This window comes from Chiroxiphia lanceolata, chromosome 11 (genome assembly GCF_009829145.1).
Source record: "Chiroxiphia lanceolata isolate bChiLan1 chromosome 11, bChiLan1.pri, whole genome shotgun sequence".
Classification (NCBI taxonomy): Eukaryota; Metazoa; Chordata; class Aves; order Passeriformes; family Pipridae; genus Chiroxiphia; species Chiroxiphia lanceolata.
The window spans coordinates 20805520-20827092 of NC_045647.1; the positions used below are offsets into that span (position 1 = coordinate 20805520).

The following is a 21573-nucleotide window of genomic DNA, read 5'->3' on the forward strand; positions in this document are numbered from 1 at the left end:
AGTGCTCATTCCTTCTTTCTGTTGTGCATAGTGACAGAATCTTGGTGGAGGGACTGTAATTAATGGTGAAATTCAGAATTTTTCTCATCTTGAAACTTAATTTGTTGAAATGCCACTGATTGGACAGGCCTTACTAGTCTTAGTGCTTTATCACTTCATTTAAGTCTTCAGCCCAGTAGAGTATTTCTTACCCTGTTTAAAATAATCTTGCAGACTAACACAATTTTTGGAAGGGAGAATCTCCATTGCTTCTGTCTATTCCTGGGTGTAGGTCAGGTTGGACAGGGCTTGGAGCAGCCTGGTCTAGTGGAAGGAGACCTCATGGGGGTCTTCAACCTCCTGGGCAGGGGCAGAGGAGGGGCAGGGACTGAGCTCTGCTCTGGGGGGACCAGGGACAGCAGCCAGGGAATGGCTGGAGCTGTGTCAGGGCAGGATCAGGTTGGATCTCAGCCAAAGGTTCTTCCCCCAGAGGCTGGTTGGGCACTGCCCAGGCTCCCCAGGGCAGTGGGCACAGCCCCAAGGCTGCCAGAGCTCCAGGAGGGTTTGGCTGATCCTCTGGGGCACAGGGGGTGACTCCTGGGGATGGGCCTGTGCAGGGCCAGGGGTTGGACTGGATGATCCTTGTGGGTCCCTTTCAGCCCAGCAGATTCTGAGATTCTGTGTCCCTGCATCCCTGCCCATGGCAGGGAATGGAATGAGATGGGCTTTAAGGCCCCTTCCAACCCAAACCATTGTGGGATTCTTTGATCTCTGTACACTGCTGGCAGTGCTGTGATGCTGGTCCAGACCCACTGAGCAGGAGGACAAGGCAGGGCAGTGCTTGTCTCTGAGCTGGGCAGGTTTTAGCTCTCCAGTCTGAGGGTCTGTGCAGCACATGAGGCTGCTCTTCCCAGACCCCCTGGAGAGGGTGTTTCTTCCCTTGGCAGAGCGTTGCACATCTGTTGTGATCCACAGGGGCACGGAACATCATTCGGACACAGCAGCCTCAAATAGAAATCCTGGAAAGCTCTAATAGCCTTTAGCTGGGGCTGGAGGTTTCCTGGCAACATCTCCCTTGTTTTGAATTGCTGCTCAGAACATTAACCTGCAGAAACCTCACACCAAAACACACTGTTGCCTCCTCCTGATGAAGGAGGATCATTTGTGTAGCCATCAGTGAATTCTCCCTGAAGCTCTTCTCCTTCAAGGGAATCTGTTCCTCTGCATTACAAATGCTGAAGGACTTAACACACTACAAAAGAACAACCTGTACCGGTTGTGGTTTTGTTTCTTGAGGCACTTTCTGTGCTCAAAGCAAGGCTTAATCAAATGCATTGATCCTTGTATTGCTCTGTGAAGACTGGGTCCAATCTTTTCCTTTTGTTAAAAATGGAATTAGAAGCTCTTTAATATATAGTTACTGTACACTCTACATGTAGCAAGTCTCCTAAAATAATATTAGTTCCTATGGCTTGTAAGAACATGTATTTCAGATGGAGTCTGATTATTTAGTGTGGATGTTTGACATGCTGTTATAAACCTTGGCTTTTCCCCAGTTCCTTTTACTCTGATGGAAGTGACAGCTCTGGGGAGATCTGACTGGAATTGCTACCACAGAGGTGGCTGTAGGTCTGGGAAAAATATTGAAGTCCTGTCCACTTGTGGGGTTTTACAAGAAGATTTCAGTGCTGGTTTTCTACCCTGCCATGTAAAGCCACACTTCTCACCCTTGAACATGAATCTTAGACAAATAGAGCTTTAAAACTGTTGTTTATACTTTCTGTGTAATCTGTTTTTATAGGACATGGTCATAACTCTGCTCATTGCCCAAATAAAGTATCTGCTGAGCTTGAAATGGTTGCAGGGGTAGTTGTGTATATCAGTCTATATAATAAGACTTGATGGTTCTGAACAGTATTTTATTTGGAAAATAATCACTTTTATGAGCAAGAGGGAAAGCTGGTCCTGAAGCTGCTTTGGGAAGCAGCCTTAGATTGAGCTGTTCCACTTCTAAGTACAGCTCAAAGTGTGAACAACAAATCAGATGCCAGAAGACTTTCAGCTTGTTTATTATGACTCAAAGAGGAGGAACAATGACAAGAATTGAACATTTCCTGCTGGGCTGAGCCAGAGATTTGCAAAAATCCTTTGAATGAGGAAAAGCCATTGACTGAGCTCTGCTGCTCCTGCCCCTGCTGTCACCTCAGTGACCAAGAGACCTGCTGACTGGGAAAGGGAACCTCTCACATTCCCAGTTTGAGTGGCTTTTCTGTCTCATGCATTTCTCAGTCTTCTTCAAAACTGTGTTATTCCTGTAAGTGCCTTTCAATTTTTAGGAGCTGAAAACCTCCCACCAAGAATAGTTTGTTGAAAAATTGCCAACCTACTCCTTGGCTCGTGGTTTTCCTGCCCAGGGTATTTATAGGATAGTGGTGACTGTCACTCGGGTATGCAAAGAGAAAGAGACGTTTTGGTAACGTGAATGGAGAGGTTTTCTGAACTCCCCAGCTTTTGGATGTGGGCTGACAGAGGGTGGTGGCAGTACAAACCTAAATAAAAGTCTTTCAGGATTTTACCAGTCCCTTTGGTTTGCGGCCTCCTGTAAATCTTAAGTACTGGTTTTTTTATTGTTCTGTACATTTGGGTTTTTGTCCAGGGTTTGTTATGATGGTACCTGTTCCTCCTGGCCTCTGCTTCTAGTGAAATTACAATAATTACTGATAGAAGCAAAGTAATTTCTTCTTCTCTTGACTGTAACAATCTCAAAGAGGACGTGCTTTGCTGTATTTCCTACTGAGAATGAAATTCCTGGGCTTGGGAAGAAGACAAAGTTGTACTTCAGTGGGAATGTGGGTTAAAATTCAGTTTTCGAAATGAAATCTTGGGAACCAGCCAGGGCTGAGGGGAGAAATCTTGGAGAGTGTTCTGTTTAAAGTACTGTAGCACAGAAGATATTCTGTATATTGTAGGCCTTTTTTCCTTAAAAGTCTACCTTAAAATAAATAATGCAAGATGCTGCCAGAAGTCTTTTCACCTTTCTCCTTGTCTCAGCAGTGACAGTGTCATATCTTTTGTCTGGGTGAAAAGGAAAAAAAAACAAATCCAGAGCCCAGCACATACTTAGAGCATAAATATTGATCCCAAATCCTGGCTTTTAAAGAATGCTTAAAGGAAATCGAATGCTTTATTTCAAACTGCAGGTAGTGGGTTCTTTGAGCAAAGTGTTCATTCAGGCCTGCTCATTCACTCAGTCACTCATTCTCTGAGCAGAATTGACCAGCTCTGAATAACTCTGCAGAACTGACTGGAGTAAATCCTAGCCTGGAAAATGCAAATTTGGCAGTTGCAAAATTTCACAACTTTTCTGACCTTTGGGATTCCTCAAAATGAAGAAGGGCTGGTGGGTCCTGCTTGGTTTTGGCTGTGCTGGGTTGGAAGGGGTCAGCTGGGGACAGTGGTTGATTCCAGTCTTGGTGCTGGGACATAGCTCAGAGCACCCTGCTGAGCCCCAGCCTTTACATTGGGACTCCTCTCACCATATTTAAAACACTTATTAAGTTCTAATGATGATGGAAAGGTACTCTAGGATCGCTGGTCACTTCCAGTGACACTGGGATGCTTTGAGCACTTGGAGACATTTTCCCTATTGAGATGGTTTTGTTCTTCCAGTCAAGAGGAAAGGCAGAAAATGAAGGCATTAACAGTGCAGTTGTCTGGGCTGTATTTGAAAACTTGAAAGTACAAGCAATTACGGGAACATGTTTCTCAGCCATGTTCTGCCAGAGGTAATTTGCTGAAAGCAGAGTGTGGGAAGGTGTCAGTTAAACACTGGATTCATTAATTTTTTCAGGACTCCTGGGGATGCAGAGGTGAGCTCAGCTCTCTGCCAGCCCTTGGGTTCACAGAACTTTCATGTAGAAAAAGCTGCTGTGAAGTTCCTGTGTGTCTGTGAGAGCACCTGTGTGTGTATCTAAAAACCTGACAGCTTCAAGTGACCAGGCAGGCTTTAGAAAGGGAGAAGGGAAGCACAAGACACTCAGGAATTATCTCTGGATCAGCTTTGAGAGAGCTGAGGGTGTTCAGCCTGGAGCAGAGAAGGCTCTGGAGAGACCTTGGAGCCCTTTCCAGTACCTGAAGGGATTTCTGTGAAAGAGGGAGAATGACCTTTTTACAGGGGCAGACAGTGATAGGACAAAGGGGAATGGTTTTTTAAACTAAAGAGAAGAGATTTAGATTGGATATTAGGAGGAAATCCTTCCCTGTGAGGGTGGGGAGGCCCTGGCACAGGTTGCTCAGAGAAGCTGTGGCTTCCCCATCCCTGGAAGTGGTCCAAGGCCAGGTGTGGATGGGGCTTGGAGCAACCTGGCTAGTGGAAGGTGTCCCTGCCCATGGCAGGGGGGTGGAATGGGAGTGAGCTTTAAGGTCCCTTCCAACCCAACCATGATGGGATCTGTGACTTCATGAAGCTGTGACCTGACACCAGAATTTAGCCCTGGGCCAGTCCCTCCCCTCTGCCCTCGTGCCCCCGGGCTGTGTTTGAAGGTGGGTGGGATTATGGGTGTCAGGGTGTTTGAGTCATTCTGGCAGGGGACTTTCCTAAAGAAATTTCCGAAGGAAACACCCTCGTCCTTAATTTGAGGATGCAGCTTTGGTGCTGGCTGTTGTCACTGATCTGCTGGAGTCTGCAAGTCATATTGGTCACCTTTTTATTTGGATGATGCCGTGGAAATGGTGTTTTGAGGCCTTTGTTTTGGAATCTCCTGCTTTGCTTTGAATGTTGATTCTTGGTTTGGCAGAGCCTGCTGATCTGTCAAAGGTTTCTGTACCGCTGAGGCTGGATGGCTTGGGAGTGAGAAAAGAAAGGAATTGGGCAAATGTTTGCATGTTTTCTTCTGGATTTTGTGTTTGTTGATGAAATGGTGGAGTATTATGTTCCCCTTTCTCTTTGGAGATGGGATTCTTGGCAGTGTCAATGACCCTGAATTAAATTTCCTTGCTTTAAAATATTGGGGAAAAAGGAGAAGCTTTGTTTCAGGTTGGATTGCTGAAATTATCTCACCTTAAAAAAACATGCCATTTAGGAGTTTCTGGAACTTAGTATGTCTTTATTTCCTCATCTATGAAATTCGGACAAGTGTGAGGTTTTAAATATTTTAAATTACCTTTATTTGCAAATCTTAGCCCTTCTGGGTAGTGCCTGATAAGCCTTGGGGATTAGATTTTTAAACCTATTTGCCTGTGATCTTTTCAGCTAAAGAGTGAAAAAAGATGAAGGAAAAAACAAAGGTACAAACTGATCTTCTAGAAGAGTATCAGATGGCCTGTGCTTTTCACTGGCAGGTCTGGAAACACAAATCTTTGGTTATCGCAGAGGTCTTTACTGAGAGTTCAGAGGGTGTCACGTGTTTTAATACTGCAGTTATTGACTTCAATGTTAACTGGTGTTTAGCTTCAATAGATTTATTCCAAACCTAAGTAGGCTGGTTTCTTTTCTAATGTCTTATTAGCAGAGAAAAATACAACAAGCCTTAGAGAAACTCACTGAAACACAAAGAGAGGGAATGCTGAAGAAGGTATGTGATTTTTTAAATTATAAATGCTGGAAATAACTATGTCCTAAGTATTTATGTATTACTTTACAGGTCTGAAGGTGACAGCTCAAGAAGCATCAGGTATGTGTACCTCGTGTTCTTTCTGTCTTGATGTCTTTGGTCTAAGAAAATACTTTATTTAAAAGCATTAAATAGAAATAGGTTTTTTTAGAATGGGAGGTTTGTTGGTTCTGCCTAGCATGCCATTTCATTTTGAATAAAGGACCTTGATAAGCTACTGAATAATTCTATACAAGTGTGGCTTAAGACTGATGTATTATTTTTGATCATTGCAAAAAGTGATTTATAGTTACTTTCTGGTATTTTCAGTCAAAATGTGAGCTTGACAGTCATTTGTATTGGCAAAGCTGCCTGCCAGATTTTGGGGCAACATCTGTGTTGGGGAGAAGTCCATGTGCTTGTTCTGGCTTTCTTAGTAGTCTCCTCTTCTTTGCTTGACAGCAAGAACCTTCATTGACTCATTATTACAATCCTCATTATACACTTGGAGATCAGGGAATGTGGAACATTTAATGGAATTATCAGATACTTTACTTCTCACTTACTCATTTACTATTTTATGCTTGTTACCCTCCAGGGTATCTTTTATTTCTACCTCTCTGCGAATGTGGCTGAGTCAAAACTTGTAGAGCTTGTAGAAGTGCTCTCAACAGGACTGAAATGTTCAAATTCCATACTTGAATCCAGAGTGTTCCATATTCATTAGACCATTCCCATAAAGCAGATGTCTTGATTCTCGAGGGGTGGAACTATTGATCACTGATAATAAGGTTCATAATATTGGCTGTGGGTTCACCATAAAAACCCTGCAGCTTGTTTTGGGGCCCGTCAGGATTTTGCATCTAAAGACATTGCATTTTATTTCTTGTAAAATCCTAAAAGAAAGGCAGGGTCTTCCCTTGCAGAGTTAAAAATCCAGTTCTTAGCCACAGGTGTGCAGCCCATGCACAGAAACAGGTGAATTGCAGAATAGTTGGTGTGATATCAGAAAACCAGAATTCAGCAGAGAGTGGTTAAAGATCCTCTGAAATGCTTTTTTCTTACAACAGAATCCAAGATCAGTGGATGTGGACCTGAGCTGTGCAGGGCAAGTTGGGAGTGTGTTTAATACACAGCAACTGAACTGGAGAGAATCACAAGCTGTAGGAAGATGCCTGTGCTTTATTCTTTGGCTTTTTAACTCCCAGCAGAGTTGCCACTGTGCTGGCAGGCTGTGGAAGGACTAATGCAAACTGAAAATAAATCCACTGGCACATGGGTTTGCACGAGTGTGGTTGATTGAGGTCATGTTTCAACCTGTAGTGGCGTTCTTTGTTTCGACCTGCTGAGCCTCCTGTGGGATTTGGCTGCTCAGGTGGGGCTGGGAGGGTGTGTGGCATCACTGCTGTAGGTACACTCTGGTAAGAGTTGAGTTCATTTGTTAGAGACCATGTTCTGAGGTGTTTAAGTTGTGTACAGGCACAGCTGAGGGCCAGTAACTTCAGCTCTGGTTTGAGTGCTACCTAAAAACTAACCACAAATAGAACTCCAACCCTTGTTCCCCCCCCCATCTTAACAAACTGGGATATTTCAGTGTGTGTTTTATTTGACTGACAGGCCAAAGGACTGATGGGATAATGTTGGTGTGTCTTGCCAGGTCAGTTTTACCTCTTTGGAGGAAGGGTCTGCTCAGACTTGGTGCCTCCACAGAATCTGGCAGGATCTGTGGGGCACAACAGGCTAATGCAGGAGCAGGCAATGCAAGCACAAGGCACAGCCATAGTCCTGAAATGCTTTTTCAGTATAACTCTTTCACCCTCCCTCTTAAACTGCGTTTTCTCAGAGGTGAAATGTCACTGAGGGTGTGTTTTTATGTTTCTGCTGCACATCATCCTGGTCAGCTCTTGCCTTGTCTTGGGCAAAAGCTCCCTCAGCTCCTTATCAGTGTCTAGGCAGCATCTTTACAGTATTGTGGTTAATTCACTTCATACTGTTTTCCTTTATTTCTGGCAAATGAAGATGAAATGTAATTATCTCAAATGAAATGAGCAGGTCAGTCTGGGGAATGGTGCTTGAACTCAGAAGAGAACAAATTATTGTTCCTGCTCACAGAGATATCAGCAAAGCACCAACAAATCCATGTGCTGACCCATCAAGTGGTTCCATTCAGTTCATGAACTCAAGTATAGGAAGGAGCTGCAGCAGGTGAGAGGCCAGGAATAGAATGTTCTGTCTCAGCATTAACTGGACACCACATGGAGTGAAATTACGACTTATGTGTGTGGTCAGCAAGGAAAAGCACTGGTTGGGATTGAGCAACTCAGACATTAACACTGAAGGTAAAGGGTCACTCCAGATAAACTGGGATGAAACCATTTGTTTTTGCCCTCCTCTGTGCCAGAAGGTTGGTTGGAGGTCAGATGGGTTGGAGGTCAGATGGGTTGGAGGTCAGATGGGTCGGAGGTCAGATGGGTTGGAGGTCAGATGGGTTGGAGGTCAGATGGGTTGGAGGTCAGATGGGACGGAGGTCAGATGGGACGGAGGTCAGATGGGACGGAGGTCAGATGGGTCGGAGGTCAGATGGGACGGAGGTCAGATGGGACGGAGGTCAGATGGGTTGGAGGTCAGATGGGTTGGAGGTCAGATGGGTTGGAGGTCAGATGGGACGGAGGTCAGATGGGTCGGAGGTCAGATGGGACGGAGGTCAGATGGGTTGGAGGTCAGATGGGTTGGAGGTCAGATGGGATGGAGGTCAGATGGGTTGGAGGTCAGATGGGTCGGAGGTCAGATGGGATGGAGGTCAGATGGGTTGGAGGTCAGATGGGTTGGAGGTCAGATGGGTTGGAGGTCAGATGGGATGGAGGTCAGATGGGTTGGAGGTCAGATGGGTCGGAGGTCAGATGGGATGGAGGTCAGATGGGTTGGAGGTCAGATGGGTCGGAGGTCAGATGGGATGGAGGTCAGATGGGTTGGAGGTCAGATGGGTCGGAGGTCAGATGGGACGGAGGTCAGATGGGTTGGAGGTCAGATGGGTTGGAGGTCAGATGGGTGACATCTTAGCAGGTATTGCTGGGTCACCACAAACCTCTCCCCGGTGGCAGTTTAGTGTCTTGTCATGTGGTAGTGAGGTGTTTCTCATGTTCAAGGCTGCACAGGTACAGTAATTAACCTTTATCTTCGTGTTTCTGGCAGACACAGAGGGAGGACCAGCTCAGTCTCTTGGATCAGCTTCACTGCCATGGGCACTGGCTCACAGAGTCTGCTCTGCACCAGGCACTGCCTTCCCTTGCCCTCCCTTCATCCTGACAAACCTCCACCTTTGGCATCCTCGTTAAACTTATTAATTCTTCTAGAAGAGTATTTTGAGACATTTTCGGTAAATAGAAAAAACCAGGATTCCAAAGGAGAGGCAAATACCTGTCTCTTTTGGAGTTTTTTGTCTTGTTTTGTCCCTGTCTTTCCTACCTCTCCTCCCCCCCCCCAGGCTGGGACACAAGGAGGGTTTGGGCCATGGAGTCTGACACCAAACACACCCTGGGAATGGGAATCCTTGGTTTGGTTTGGTCTCTTGCAGCTGAATGAGTGTCATCAGGGTCTTGACCAAGAGATTGGATTTGGAATAGCTGGTGGTTTTCATACTGGAATGGAATATCCAAGAGATGTCCTAGATTTTTACATACAAAAGATGTTTTGAAATGCAGAAAATACTAAATCTAACCGTGCAGGGGCAAGGTTGATGCAGAAAAGCAAAATGATTCCAAATAATATACTGAAACAATTAAAAATCATCTTGACTTTTTTATTTGGCTTTCTCATTGTGGCAAAAAATAATGTATTATCCCATTGTGCAAGCCCTTAAAATTCTTTCTGCTTATAACATTGTTGCACTGTAATAAACTCACCTTGCTTTCCTTTTGCTGAATGCCATGTAATTTCCAAGCCCGGGTATTTGTTAAATCTATTAAAATTGATAAATTGCTTTGAACACTTTGCATTCTGAATATAATGAACACACACACACACAGTGAGCTGTGAAGCTGTCGGGGCGAGGGGCTGCTTTAATTAGCTGTCTTTGTTCACATGTTTCCAGTAGAAAATGTAATTTGTTTTACAGGCAGTTCTGATATTTGGTAGTGTTACCTGACGGTTCCAGATGAGGATGTGTGTATGGAGTGTATCACAGCAAAGCTTGCAGCAGTAGTTTGTCTCCAGGTTCCTCTGCCCTCTGCTGTGGCCCCTGGGTGTCCAATGGACACAGAGCAGAGGGGGTGAGCAGGGCGTGGGGTGCAGAGGCACTCACAGGATCAGGGAGCAGCTCTGAGGAGAACAGCCCTGAAACCTGCCCAGGAACACCTCTGCCCTGCCTTTCCTTCTCCCAGTTCTGTTCTTATAGGAGATTAGTAGTGGTACAAATGGCTTAAAGATGTTTCATCTAATTAACCATTTCCCTGGGTATCCCTGTGCTGATTTTCTGCCAGTGAGATGAATTCCACTTGAGCTGACTGGAGCTACTCCCCACAACTGCTCCACGACATTCCTGCTGGGATGCTTTTCCTGCAGCTCGTGCTGGGGTCAGCTGGCAGCACAGGGCACCTTGCTGACCTTCTCCCAGCAGCTGTCCTGGGCAAATTTGGAATTTATCTGTCCTCTTTGGGGTTTTTTGGTTCCCTCCTAGTTGTTTCTTCCCAGTTGTTTGTTTTTAAAAGAGAAATGAGGTACAAATTGTGGGAAGCTGTAAGTAATAGTACATAGGAGGAGAGGGCTTTCATGGCTACTTATTGCCAAAAATGTGGGGTGTTCTGTGAGTACCCATTTAATTTATGATATAGGCAAAGAAAGAGGGGAGAGCCTGAAGGTTAGTTTAAAAAGAAGGAAAAAGAGGGCAGCTGAAGTACCAGCTATGGAGAAGACATCAGCTAAATTATTTAGCTGAACTAAAAGTCTCAGTCTTTAATGGGTGGAGGAGGTGGGAAGTTGTGTGTCTGTTGAGGATCATGCAGAAAGGCTAATTTCTTGTAAAGGTATACATTAGATTAAGTGGAAAAGTAATTGTGCTGTGTGGAGTGGGAGGAATGGCTGTTAAACAGACCCTGACAAACTGCAGACAAAGTTGAGCAGGAAGCAAAGTTTTGGGAACTTTCTGCTTTGTTTTACTCCAGGAAACCCAACTTGAACTGTGTGACTCAGCCTCCTCTCTGAGAACCTGCAAAGTACAGGTTTGGGGAATTAAAGGCAGATAGACTTTAAAACTAATTTAATTTAAAACTAACTTGTAAAACTAATTTTCAGGTTTAAGTGTGTTGCTGTGCAATGGAAATGACTCAGTGACTATATGTAAAGATGGTCTTTTCTGGCCGATTTTAATCGTTCCATAATGATTCTTCTACAGTTTTATAACCAGTCCTTAAAATGTGCAAAATCATCACTTAGTAATTTTCAAAACCCCCCAAATTTTCCTCCAATAGATTTTTACATAAACCTCAGGCTGACCCTGTGCAGTAGAGTGGAATATGATGAGTCTCTTGATGCTGGATTAAATTAATTTTATTACTGCTAACAGAAATAAAACATATGGAAACAACTTCTAGTACTTGAGGTGGCTTTGGAGCTGCCAATGGCTTTAAAATGACAAAGCTTTAATCTGAATTTCAGAGTAAAAGGGCAGTGATCCAGTCATCAATCTGTCAGAACTGTTTCTGTGGCATCTTAAATAGTGCTGACACATTTGTGATGTTGAAAATACTTCCCCACCAAAAACGGTATGAAACATAGAATCATAGAATCATGGAATCATTTGGGTTGGAAGGGACCTTCAAGACCATCTCATCCCAACCCCCTGCCATGGGCAGAGACACCTTCCACTAGCCCAGGGTGCTCCAAGCCCCGTCCAACCTGGCCTTGGACACTTCCAGGGATCCAGGGGCAGCCACAGCTTCTCTGGGCAACCTGAGAAACATCCACTTTTACAGAATGAGTGAAAACAAATGAACAAAACAAAAAGGAAATAATATTGGGAGTACATATTTATATTTCTTCTAAAAATCTGTCATCCTGTGCCTCTTGGCATCACATGAAAAGTAGGCTGGAACAGATATGATTTTCGAGGAGTAGGAGATTGTGATGAAACCAAGTCTTAGTGCAGGAAACCACCTCTAAGATCAAGTCCAACCCCACCTCGTGTCCTCTGGAATATCAGTGTGGTGAATAGAGAGTAATGTGGCATTGCCAGCTCGTTCCCTGGCCCAAGTCCCAGGAATCCTGTTCAGGCAGGAGAGCTCCATCCTGCAGTGGTAACCGGGCCAGGAGGATGGAGTGATGGTAGGTCCTGGAGCCACAGGGCGGGTGACTCAGCAACGAGCAGATTTCCTGAGTTCAGCCCCAAAGTCTGGCCCAGGGGAGTGGAGCTGCAGCCCTGCATTGAACCGTGTGCTTGAACTGCACTGTGGGAACGGGGTGGTGTTTAGAATAATGGAATGTTCAGTTCTAGCTTTAGATGAAGTCATAGAAGTAGTGAAGGGTAGAGATTCAAGGCTAGAGATGGTGTTTGCAAGACTCTTGCCAGGTTGGAAGAGGAGGAGGTGATGCTGCTTCACAGGCCAGGTGAGCTGGGGGTGATATATCTGACACACTGAGCTGGGGGTGATATATCTGACACACTGAGCTGGGGGTGATATATCTGACACACTGAGCTGGGGGTGATATATCTGACACACTGAGCTGGGGGTGATATATCTGACCCTCCACATCCTGGGACACTGAGCTGCTTTCAGCAGACTTTAAATGGTTACCCAGCAGAACATGGCCATGGGTGTGCTCGGGTGGGCAGAGCTCTCAGGCACATGGTGTGGCTCTGGGGATGGTCCCTTGAGGGTGTCATGGCAGAGTGGAAGGCTGAGACTAAGTTTTAAAAAGCAAAGCCTTGCTGGTGAGTCTCGAGGTGCAGGAAGGACTCCCTTGCTTTCTAAACTCCTTCTCAGGGAAGGGTTTAGGTGCAGCTGAATCCCATCTTAGCCTCGGACTGTGGTAACGGTTTAAATTGAAAGGAATTATAGAGGTCTTGAACCACTTTGTCCCACAGGTTTTAATGATGGCAAAACGAGAGTATTTATATAAAGTGAATAATTTATTTTATACAAATGACCAGACAAAAAACCTTAATCAGAACTATTTACTGCACAACATAAACACTAAAACAATATAAATAACTAAAAATCTACTAGTAGAGTCTAATATAGCATAAAGTAGTACAGGGCACTGTAACAAAGCAATTATTGAAGCAGTTCTATTAAAGCTAGCAAAAAGAAATAATTGTTAAGTAGAGATCTGATGTAACTCACCCAGACCAAGGGAGATCTCTGCTCTCAGCCTGGAGGGGTGACCCTGGGGGACATCCCCAGCCAAGGGAGGATCTCCACACACTCCCAGGGAGGGTTTTGTCAGAAGAACTCAACTGCACAGAGGGGACTGGACTTTCATAGTGATTGAGTGCCAGTCACACCTTTGCAGGCCAGCTCTCAGCTTATCTGTCAACTCAGACTTCCAAAAGCAGGGTGTGTGTTCAAAGTTTGAGGAACCAGGATGGTTTCAGCAGAGTTAACACCGAGACAATACCCTGGCTCCAGCAGCTGATCCTGCGTGAGAGCTTGTTATGAGCTTGATTGGATCTCGGGTCTGCTCAATGATCCTTGTGGGCCTCCTCCAACTCAGCATGTTCTGTAATTCTGGGAGTATTTGAGCTCTGTTAATATAGTTTTCACAGGTTTTTCACTCTGTGTCCATTTTAGCCCTAAGTGGATGAGCTCAAGCAGCAAAGCCTTTTCCTCGGGGTAATTGCTCCCGTGTAACAGAATTACCTGCCAGTGTCAGCAGTGGCGTTTTAAGCACTTGATTTTTGGGAAGGGGATTATAGAAATTGATTGTTAATGGAACTAGAATTCCATATTTCCTGGTGTTACTGAGTGCCTTCTTTTTTTGTGCTGCATACCCAATTTGAGATGTTTTAAAACTTTGTGATTTTTAAAAAAAGATTGTGTACCTCAACAATATGTTTCAAAGGACATATTTGATCTGCCAAGCAGAATTATTAATATATTTCAAAGGAACTGTACCAGTTTTGATAGTTAATCAGTGGATATTTTAGCACTGAACAGCTACAGTACTGGATGATTTGCTAGTAAGATTTTGGAAGCTTAACAGTGTTAACAGGAGAAGCCTTCTATTATTTTTACACATCATCTGTTGAAAGTAGAAAAACAAAGGAGTAATGCTGTGCTATTTTGAGGCAAGAAGTGAGTTAACTGAGTTCTAGTTCTCAGGCAGTGCAGCCAAAATCATGTTGTTACCTCAAAGTCTGATGTGTAACTGCATGATAGTGCTGGTGAGCAGGGGGGAGAAGGTTGTGGGGGCCTCCTTAACCTGATGGTCTTTAGGGAAGTCCATGATTTTGTGTTTCATGTAGGTTTTTATTTATCTGGATTTCTTATCAACATGTTGAAGAATCTTCAGGCATCTCATATTGGTTCATGATTTAAGCTTCAGTTGCTGCAAATTTAAAGTTTCACAGCCATAGCACCACCTATGTTTTGTCCAAAAATGTTCTGCGTGAGCTCAGCTGTTTTTCCCCCCTTAGCTGTTTCCTTGGACTCAATCATCGAGGAAGTCCAATAGCATTGTTCTGAAAGGTGAATTAAAGGGAAAAAGGATGACTTTTTTTTTGCAAGACTTGTGTAAACACAGGTCTGTTTGCAAGTAAATTAAATTTTTGCATCAGGCTACGTGTTATATTCTTAGTTTGACTTCTGAATTACTGCGATTCCGATTTTTCTACTGAAAACAAGAATCAGGTCTTGCTAAAACTTGGATACCAGCCAGGTGGGGAAACTAGCATATGCAAGCATTTTGCCTAAAATTATTTCCACTGGAAATAGCTGTAATTTATGTATCTGAGTGCTGATTGTGCTGCACAGAATTCTCTCGGCAGGCCGGCAGTTGTTGAATTTGCAATCTCAGGAAGACAAAGCTTTGTGAGTGGTTCCACATTAATTCAGTGCAGCTCATTTTTATCCCCCGTTCTTGCAGGAGTTGCTCTCGCTGCCAGTCACTGGTTATGTGTAAGATAAGGCTGTTTAATGAGCAACGTGTGTGCACAACTCAATTCAGGGAGCCGAGGGCTCGTAGTGCCGCAGGATTTCTCTTTGGAGGAGATAAAGCAGTTTGAATTTCCTTCATTATTCTGCCATCCTGGCTGGGTTGCTTTTGTTCTTTTCCATTAGAATTCACAGGGAGAGCTGGATAAGTCTCAGAGGTAGAATGAGAGTGTAAAGAAAGGGAAAAGGTAGGATATCTTATACTTCTGTGTGCTTCAAGGGCTTTGGATGAAGGTGGTTGTGGAGCACCTGTTGAACAGCTCCTGGTTGAGTCGTTGTTTCTGTGCCCTCGCTCTGGCCCAGACAAGCAGGAGCAGAGGGCAGTTGAGTAGAATTGAGGACATTTAGTAGCTTTTTGGTGGGGAAATGACAGTCACCTTAAAATGAACAGGTGTTTTAGGGAGATGAGATTCCTGCCATGCAGCCGATACCAACTGGAGTCCCTTCCTGGCTTCTCTTTAAACCTGCTTTTGAGGAGGAGGTGGAAGGTGTGTGCCCTCGTGGCACAGAGCTCTCCCTGCTGTGTTCTGGGCTGAGAGAGATGGGAACTCCTTCACTTCTGCAGTCCCTCCAGCTGGGTGAGCGTCCCAGCCCCGGAGAACAGAACTGAGACAGAGCAAGTACAACAGAACCACTTGGAACCACGGACTGTCCCGAGCTGGAAGGGGCTCTCAAGATCATAGGCCAACTCCATTCCTACTGTAGCTGTTGCAGAGTTCCAGAGGAGGACAGGGTATGGTCTGGAGTTGGCTTATCTTTTTAAGATTTAAAACAGTTATTCTGTTTTTTTTTTTTATTTTTATTTTTTTTTGATGGAGATGCAATGATACTCACACAGCTCCATGAGGACAGGAATAAAAGGTGTAATAAAATGAAAGTAGTCTATACTAGCTATTGGAAATCCACATGCAAACTGAGTAGGAGAAGTGAGTTCTATTAATGAATCGCCTCTGTGGTGGAAAAAAAAAAGTTCTGTTTCCTTCAAAGGAATTCATAGATGGGACTTTCGTGGATAGAACTTGAAGCTAAAGTAATTTGTATGTGCCATTCTACACACTGACAACTTAAAATCAAAACTTCCATAGTTTTCCTTTCTGATCTCATTGTTTTCTGCAGGACATCCTGGTTGGACTAATTCCATCCTATAGGAAAATATGCAGTAAAAATAGATGTGTAAAAATCTACTGAGAACTTTCAAGGCCCTCGTTTCCTTTTTGCTATTTTAATCTGTATTCTAGGTAGTTTTATGCCTCTGATCATTCAAGAATGATCCTTGGATTAGGAATTAATCATGGTTCAGGTGTCTGGTTCCTTATCTGAGCTGTTTTAATGATGCTTTTGGAAGTGTCCCAGTAAATGCAGTTGTCAATACATGGAAGATGAAGCAGGCAAACTGTATGCTGGGGAAACTGAGAACAGAATGTGTTCACAGAAACATAAAGACAAAAAGAACCTTTTAGGTTATCACAGTACAGAAGAATAGCCAAAAGTGTGCATTATAAATAATTGGAATGTTTGTAATTGTAGCAGCCAAATATTGTATTGCATAATTTCAGATTATACTGATGTGCTCTAAATTGGTTTAGAAGGGAATCTGTAGATTTTGCCTCTTCTCAGAGGTGAACAAAAGGCAGAATCTTGGTTATTAAAGCCTGGTGAGGGTTGTAAAGGCTTCTTCAGTAAAAGTTACTGGCTGGAAGCTGTAACCTTTGGTGACTCCCTGCTTCGTCCCATCATTAACTGTCTCCTGTAGAGGTGAAGAGGAGAAAGTAAAGCACTGTAACATCTCTCCATAATGCCCTCACTGCTCAAATCCCATATTGATTGTGCAGTCTTAGGTGCTGGATGGATCTGTAAATACCTGTCAGCCAGTCTTGCCTAATTCCTGCATCAATTTGGCCTCATTAACTTTTTGTTGATTAAATCAATCACGTTACTTGGGACACCCCTGTAATTTATTTATAATAATTAACTGTAGCAGGGGAATAAGATTTCCTCCCCTGAATTTTAATGCAAGAAGCAGTATCTGCATACAAAAATAGAGATTGGAGGTAAAATTAATGGAGCTGCACTGAATATTATGAACATTTACCATACAACAGGTAGAAAAAATATTTAGAAGATAAATATGAGCTGACTCACTCATAGTCAAGTTTTATTCTCACCTGTCTTGTATCTGGTGCAGTAGTGGAAAATCATTTACTCAAGAGCCATGTTTTGAAGAGTTCCAAGAGCATAATTAGCAAATGTTCTCTGGATATCTTTGGTTTTCCAGTTTCTTCACTTGTTTTTGTTTATAATACAGTCTAACTGAATTTGATCTACTGGTTTGTAGAGATTGGAACATAACACTCATTAAAATGAACCTTGAGCTCAAATCAATCAAGCCCTTCCTTTCTGGACACTGCGGACCCATCATGTGCATGAATTAAGATGACTTGCCATTACTCTGTGTTGGGTAAAAAGTATCCCTTTGTGCTCAAGCAAATATCAAAAATGCAGCAAGAATTCATTTCAGCCGTTGGCCTTCTCATAACCCCCCTGCTTTGATGCATAAATTGAGGGAAGTTTCCACTCTGCAATGAAGATGAGGATTGCAGCTCCCACATTATCATTTATTGTGTGCTCAGAGTACACTGAGATAAGCCTGGCTTGCCTGGGATGGGGTTTTTTTTGCCCTTATCTATTTCTGCTGCCTTTGGTTCTGAAAGGAGCTGCTTTGAAAAGCGCTGCTGGAGAGTCACCTCCTGACCAACACGTGCTGCTGCGAAGCTGACAACAGACTTTCAGAGGCACAGCTACAGAGGACTGCACAGCACCAAGATAACATTAGGAGGGTGTTTGAGCCTTGCTTTGATTGTACATTTTATCTCCTGTAAATGAGTGTTTGGCTCTCAAGAACTGGGTCTGCTGTGACTGTTTGTCACTGCGGGACATTGAAGTGAGCTGTGCTTCCCCGGGTCGGTGTGAGTGAACTGGCTGCTCTGCACACAGCAACTGTCCTCTGCATCCTTGGGGAATGCTTTCCACAGCATCCTGCACAATTTGGGGATCACAGCCATGTAACTGCCTTGCCTACAGACCTTGGAGAAACACAGGAGAGTATCTGGACAGAGGTGTCACCGCTGAGGGAAATGCAGTGCATTGCTTTGGGTGCTGAAGAGGAACTGAGCAAAGAGCACTTCAAACTGATGGCACAAACAGAGCTGCCTTTATAGCCTAAATCAACCCCTGCCTGCTTTGTGACATTCATCTGTGTTTGAAGTCAATGCAAAAGTTGCTTTTCCAAATCTGGATTCTTAAGAAATCGTTGTTTTCTGTCCTGGCAGTTCTTCTGGACCCTCAGGAAGGAGCAATATTGTTCTCCAGGGCTCAGTGTAGGGATCTGTTCACATGGAAGGAAATTATTGCAACCAAAAGCAGAGCTGCTGAATGAACCAACAGTTGGGAGCCACTTGGTCTTTGGTTGTGGCTGCTCAGTTATTTTAATGAGAAAAAAATCTGAGGAAGCTGAACAAACCAAGGATGCTCGTGGTTGATTGATGGAGGTTGTGAATATCTCTGAGTCATCCATGAACCAGTTGCCAACTTTTCCTATTCCTCTTACATTCTGTTTGGAGAAACAAGGAATACTCTGCATAAGTTTTCTTTGATTGAATCAGGCTCTCAAATTTCAAGGCTAAGGGACCGAATGTTTCAGTAATTTCTGGCTTCACTACCTGTCTAAATTGCTTCCTGATAGTAATAATAACTGAGAGAGAGCAGGTTTAGATTAGATATTGGGAAGAAATTCTTCCCTGTGAGGGTGGGGAGGCCCTGGCACAGGTTGCCCAGAGAAGCTGTGGCTGCCCCATCCCTGGAAGTGTCCAAGGCCAGGTTGGACAGGGCTTGGAGCAATCTGGGCTAGTGGGAGGTGTCCCTGTCCATGTCAGGGGGTGGAATGAGGTCTTGAAGGTCCCTTCCAACCCAAACCATTCTAGGATTCTTGTCCTGTGGAGCTGGAGGAATTTTTCTTGGATGTGCTCATGAACTAATTAGACTGAGTGGGTCTGAAGGGGTTATGCTGCTGCTGTAATTCCAGACCCAGAACTTTTTCTGGATTAGACTGTAGAAGAAAAAAAGCAGAGGGATCATTTCAGGAACGACAAAGGTGGTGTCCTGCTTCCTGATCTGCCACTGAGTTACTACTAAAGCCTCTGCCCAGATTGTGTCTGGAAGATTTTCTTCGTGGTCCCTGCAGTCTGTGTGTCCCTGCAGTGCTCGCTGTCCCCGTGCCCTGGGGGGATGCCAGAGGGGTCTGCAGGGAGGGAGCTGCTCCTCCCTCAGTGCCTGGTGTGACATGAGTGCCCTGGGTGGATCTCAGCCCCATCCTGCTCACAGTTGCTCTGTCTCTGCTCTACCCTTGCTGTAGAACACCCCTATTTTCTGTCACTCCACTCTCTAAAGACTGAGCATGTGGGAGATGGTTCTTTCCAGCCTCCAGCAGCTGAGTCATCTCTCAGTGCTTCAGGGTGCTGGATGTGTCTGCCTGCCTGGGATCTCATCCCTGCAGTGCCCAGCCAGCACTAATGGACGTGTGTGCCATGGAAATCTGTTCCTCTCTCCCACAGCCCTGGGGAGAAAGAACCAGGACACATTTTCAGGAGTGTGTAAGAGGAGAGCAGAGCTGTTTGACAGCACAAACCAGGCTGAGCCTGCTCAGGATCTCCACCTGCCTTGTTAGTTTAAGAGATTTGCATGATCATGGCTCCTGTGCTCATTCTCTCCTACGAAACACTTGATAATAACTATAAGTTTTCGTAAAAAATCATAAATAAGTCACAATATCGTTAATTTTTTCACTGTAGAATATATGGTTTCTACTCTTTGAAGGCAAAACCCTTCTCTGGTCTTGTGGAACTACATTCCAGTACTGTAGGTGTTCTGAGACAACAGAATATACTGTGTCAATCTGAGTGTTAAACAGTCAGGTTTTTAGCTGAATTGAAGAAAATATCATTTGAATTTGTGTATGTTTGTATATGAGTGCAGATTGAAACTAGTCTGTGAGAAGCAGCCCTGTTCCATGGCCATATTAAATATTTGTAATGACTTAAGTATTTAAAGTACTCCAAGAAGTTTTTGAGAATTCTTAAGGCATTTAAATACATATTACTCCATGTCTCTTAATCACACTGAAAAGAATATTCTTTTAATTTCCTGTCTCAGCTCCAGAGCAGATGCTGACATATATATGTGTTTGTGTTGGAGGAACTGTGTAGGCAAAAGGAGTGAGGACTACACATATTTTTCTTTCCTTTTTATTTGAATTAATCTTGTAGTAAAAGCTAATTACATTACATTACACCATTGAAAGTAGAACATGAAATGGAACCCCAAACCCCACATCCCATTAATATTGGGTGGGAGCAGCTTCCTCAGTTACAGAAAGAAATAGGGAAGTGCTTCCACACCTACCCACAAATACAAGTGGTAGGTGGCCTTTTAATCCTCTCCAACATTGTCCATCTTTCACCATTTGTGCCTGAGCTCAGTCATTCCCCTTCTGAGGCTTTTATGAAGCTCTTTAATGGGGTTCAGTAATGAGCTTTTTAATTATCATTTGGAGGCCAAAGAGCCTGCTGCTGCTTCTTAGCCAAAATAGGGCAATACTAGAGTTTTAGGATCAGAAGAGAATCATAAAAGCCAGTGTCAAAATTGATATCTACTCCCTGAAAGTATATAAGGAGCTATTAGGCAATGGATAATTAACAATAGGAGGAGGATGGAGAGGTACAGTAAGACTTTAATGCAAATTAATTACTGGTTCTTTATCCAGAAAGGACACTGTGATTCCTGCAGCTTGTCTGTTCTCAGTGCCAGTTACAAGTGGGCAGGATTAGTGAAAAAACAGGATGCAAGGAGAAAATAAGTGCCCTTAGCCAGACCTGCAAAAGAAGAGTTCTAATTTCTCTGTCCTACCACATAAACCCTGTGCTCTTGTTTTGTCCTGCTTTCTCCTGACAACACAGATGAGCAGGGAATTTCCTCTTAAATTTAAGAACTAAGCAAATGAGCAGTCAGCACTCATTGTTCCTTCTATAAATTCTCCCAGTGATGTGGGATCTCTGGCTGGAGCATCTTTCTTTTTTCCCAGAGCACTGAAGTAGCAAATGATGGAGAACACAGCCAAGCATCTGTCCAAGCCTCATGGATCCCATGCAGCTGGAAATGGTCTTTGTTAGAAAGCAGCAGCTTGTCATTTATGTTTATTTTCTGTGAGAGAACTTGAGATCTTAGCTTAAAAAATGTAATTGCAGCTATTCTCCTTCAGCTGTTGTGCAGCAGATGGAGCACACCCAGCACCTCCCCACATTAAAACTTCATGTGCACTTAAGTGACTCTTCAATGAACTGGTGGAGAAAATCCAGATGACAAGTGGTGTGTTGAAAGATGGTGTGATGTGGATTTGCTTTTTGGAACACCAGGAAATAAAAGTAGGAGGGTTTGAATGATTAAGCGTTTTAACAGGGGAAAGATATATTTCGGTTTCCAGGTTTGGAGTATTTCTTTAAGGTGGTGTTGCACCACTTTATTAATTAATTTCTATTAAAAACTTTTCTGTTGGACTTTGTTCACTTTGTCTTGCACTTGTAAATGTGCTTGTTGTGAGTCAGAGGGAAAAGAACTGAGAGTAACCACAAGCCAAACACTCAGAAATGCTCTATTGAAGAGAGCCAACTTATAGGAAGATACAGCTGAACACTCAACCCTTTTAACATCACCTTTCCTTGAGAGAAAATATTAATTCTAAAAGCTGTAGAAAAAGAAGGGGGGCGGGGAACCAACAAATGAATATCCTGTGTCTTTATTGTTGC

The 21573-nt window shown here is 43.8% G+C and overlaps 2 protein-coding genes across 3 annotated transcripts in view; both read left to right on the top strand.

The window, feature by feature from the left end:
* Positions 1–21573, top strand: part of LOC116792417 (prophenin and tritrpticin precursor-like) — a 610102-nt gene that overhangs the window by 277216 nt on the left and 311313 nt on the right. The window lies entirely within an intron of this gene.
* IQSEC1 (IQ motif and Sec7 domain ArfGEF 1) overlaps positions 1–21573 on the top strand; it is a 338913-nt gene that overhangs the window by 71349 nt on the left and 245991 nt on the right. The window contains 1 exon segment of the mRNA XM_032699314.1: positions 5622–5651. Coding sequence (XP_032555205.1) covers positions 5622–5651 — 30 coding nt within the window.